The sequence below is a fragment of the Coturnix japonica genome, unplaced genomic scaffold (genome assembly GCF_001577835.2).
Source record: "Coturnix japonica isolate 7356 unplaced genomic scaffold, Coturnix japonica 2.1 chrUnrandom607, whole genome shotgun sequence".
Lineage (NCBI taxonomy): Eukaryota > Metazoa > Chordata > Aves > Galliformes > Phasianidae > Coturnix > Coturnix japonica.
In genome coordinates, this window is record NW_015439980.1 from 20,731 (window position 1) to 22,015 (window position 1,285).

The 1,285-nt window shown below is 37.7% G+C and overlaps 1 protein-coding gene across 1 annotated transcript in view; it reads left to right on the top strand.

The window, feature by feature from the left end:
• The window catches only part of LOC116652677 (NADH-ubiquinone oxidoreductase chain 2-like), a 3,452-nt gene that overhangs the window by 1,600 nt on the left and 567 nt on the right, over positions 1 to 1,285 (top strand). Inside the window, exon 2 of the mRNA XM_032441822.1 lies at positions 551 to 1,282. Coding sequence (XP_032297713.1) covers positions 551 to 1,282 — 732 coding nt within the window. The remainder of the gene's footprint in view (positions 1 to 550; positions 1,283 to 1,285) is intronic.

A 1,285-nucleotide genomic window follows, 5' to 3' on the forward strand; every position in this document is an offset into this window, starting at 1 on the left:
TAATGGTGATAATGGTGTTAATGGTGATAATGGTGTTAATGGTGTTAATGGTGTTAATGGTGATAATGGTGATAATGCTGATAATGGTGATAATGGTGATAATGATGATAATGGTGTTAATGGTGTTAATGGTGAATGGTGATAATGGTGATAATGGTGATAATGGCGCTAATGGTGCTAATGGTGATAATGGTGATAATGGTGATAATGGTGATAATGGTGTTAATGGTGATAATGGTGATAATGGTGATAATAGTGATAATGGTGATAATGGTGTTAATGGTGATAATGGTGATAATGGTGATAATGGTGATAATGGTGACAATGATAATGGTGTTAATGGTGTTAATGGTGACAGTGGTGATAATGGTGATAATGGTGTTAATGGTGATAATGGTGATAATGATAATGGTGATAATGGTGATAATGGTGATAATGGTGATAATGGTGCCATCCCCCCCAGATGACGGCGTTATCCGCAGTGATAGTAATAATGGTGCCCAGGATGACAATGGTGATGGTGCTAATGGTCACAATGATGGTGTTAATGGTGATATTGGTCACAATGATGGTGATAATGGTCACAATGATGGTGATAATGGTGATATTGGTCACAATGATGGTGATAATGGTGATAACGGTGACACTGATGGTGATAATTATGATAATGCTGACAACGATGGTGATAATGGTGACAATGATGGTGACGATGGTGATAATGGTGACACAGATGGTGATAAAGGTGATAATGGTGATAATGGAGACAATGATGGTGATAATGGTCACAATGATGGTGATAATGGTGACACTGATGGTGTTAATGGTGATATTGGTCACAATGATGGTGTTAATGGTGATATCGGTCACAATGATGGCGATAATGGTGACACTGATGGTGTTAATGGTGATAATGGTGTTAATGGTGACAATGATGGTGCTAATGGTCACAATGATGGTGATAATGGTGATATTGGTCACAATGATGGTGATAATGGTGACACTGATGGTGATACTGGTGATATGGGTCACAATGATGGTGATATTGGTCACAATGATGGTGATAATGGTCACGCTGATGGTGATAATGGTGATAATGATGGTGATAATGGTGATATTGGTCACAATGATGGTGATAATAGTGATAATGATGTTGTTAATGGTGATATTGGTCACAATGATGGTGATAATGATTATATTGGTCACAATGATGGTGATAATGGTCACAATGATGGTGATAATGGTGACACTGATGGTGATAATGGTCATTATGATGGTGTTAATGGTG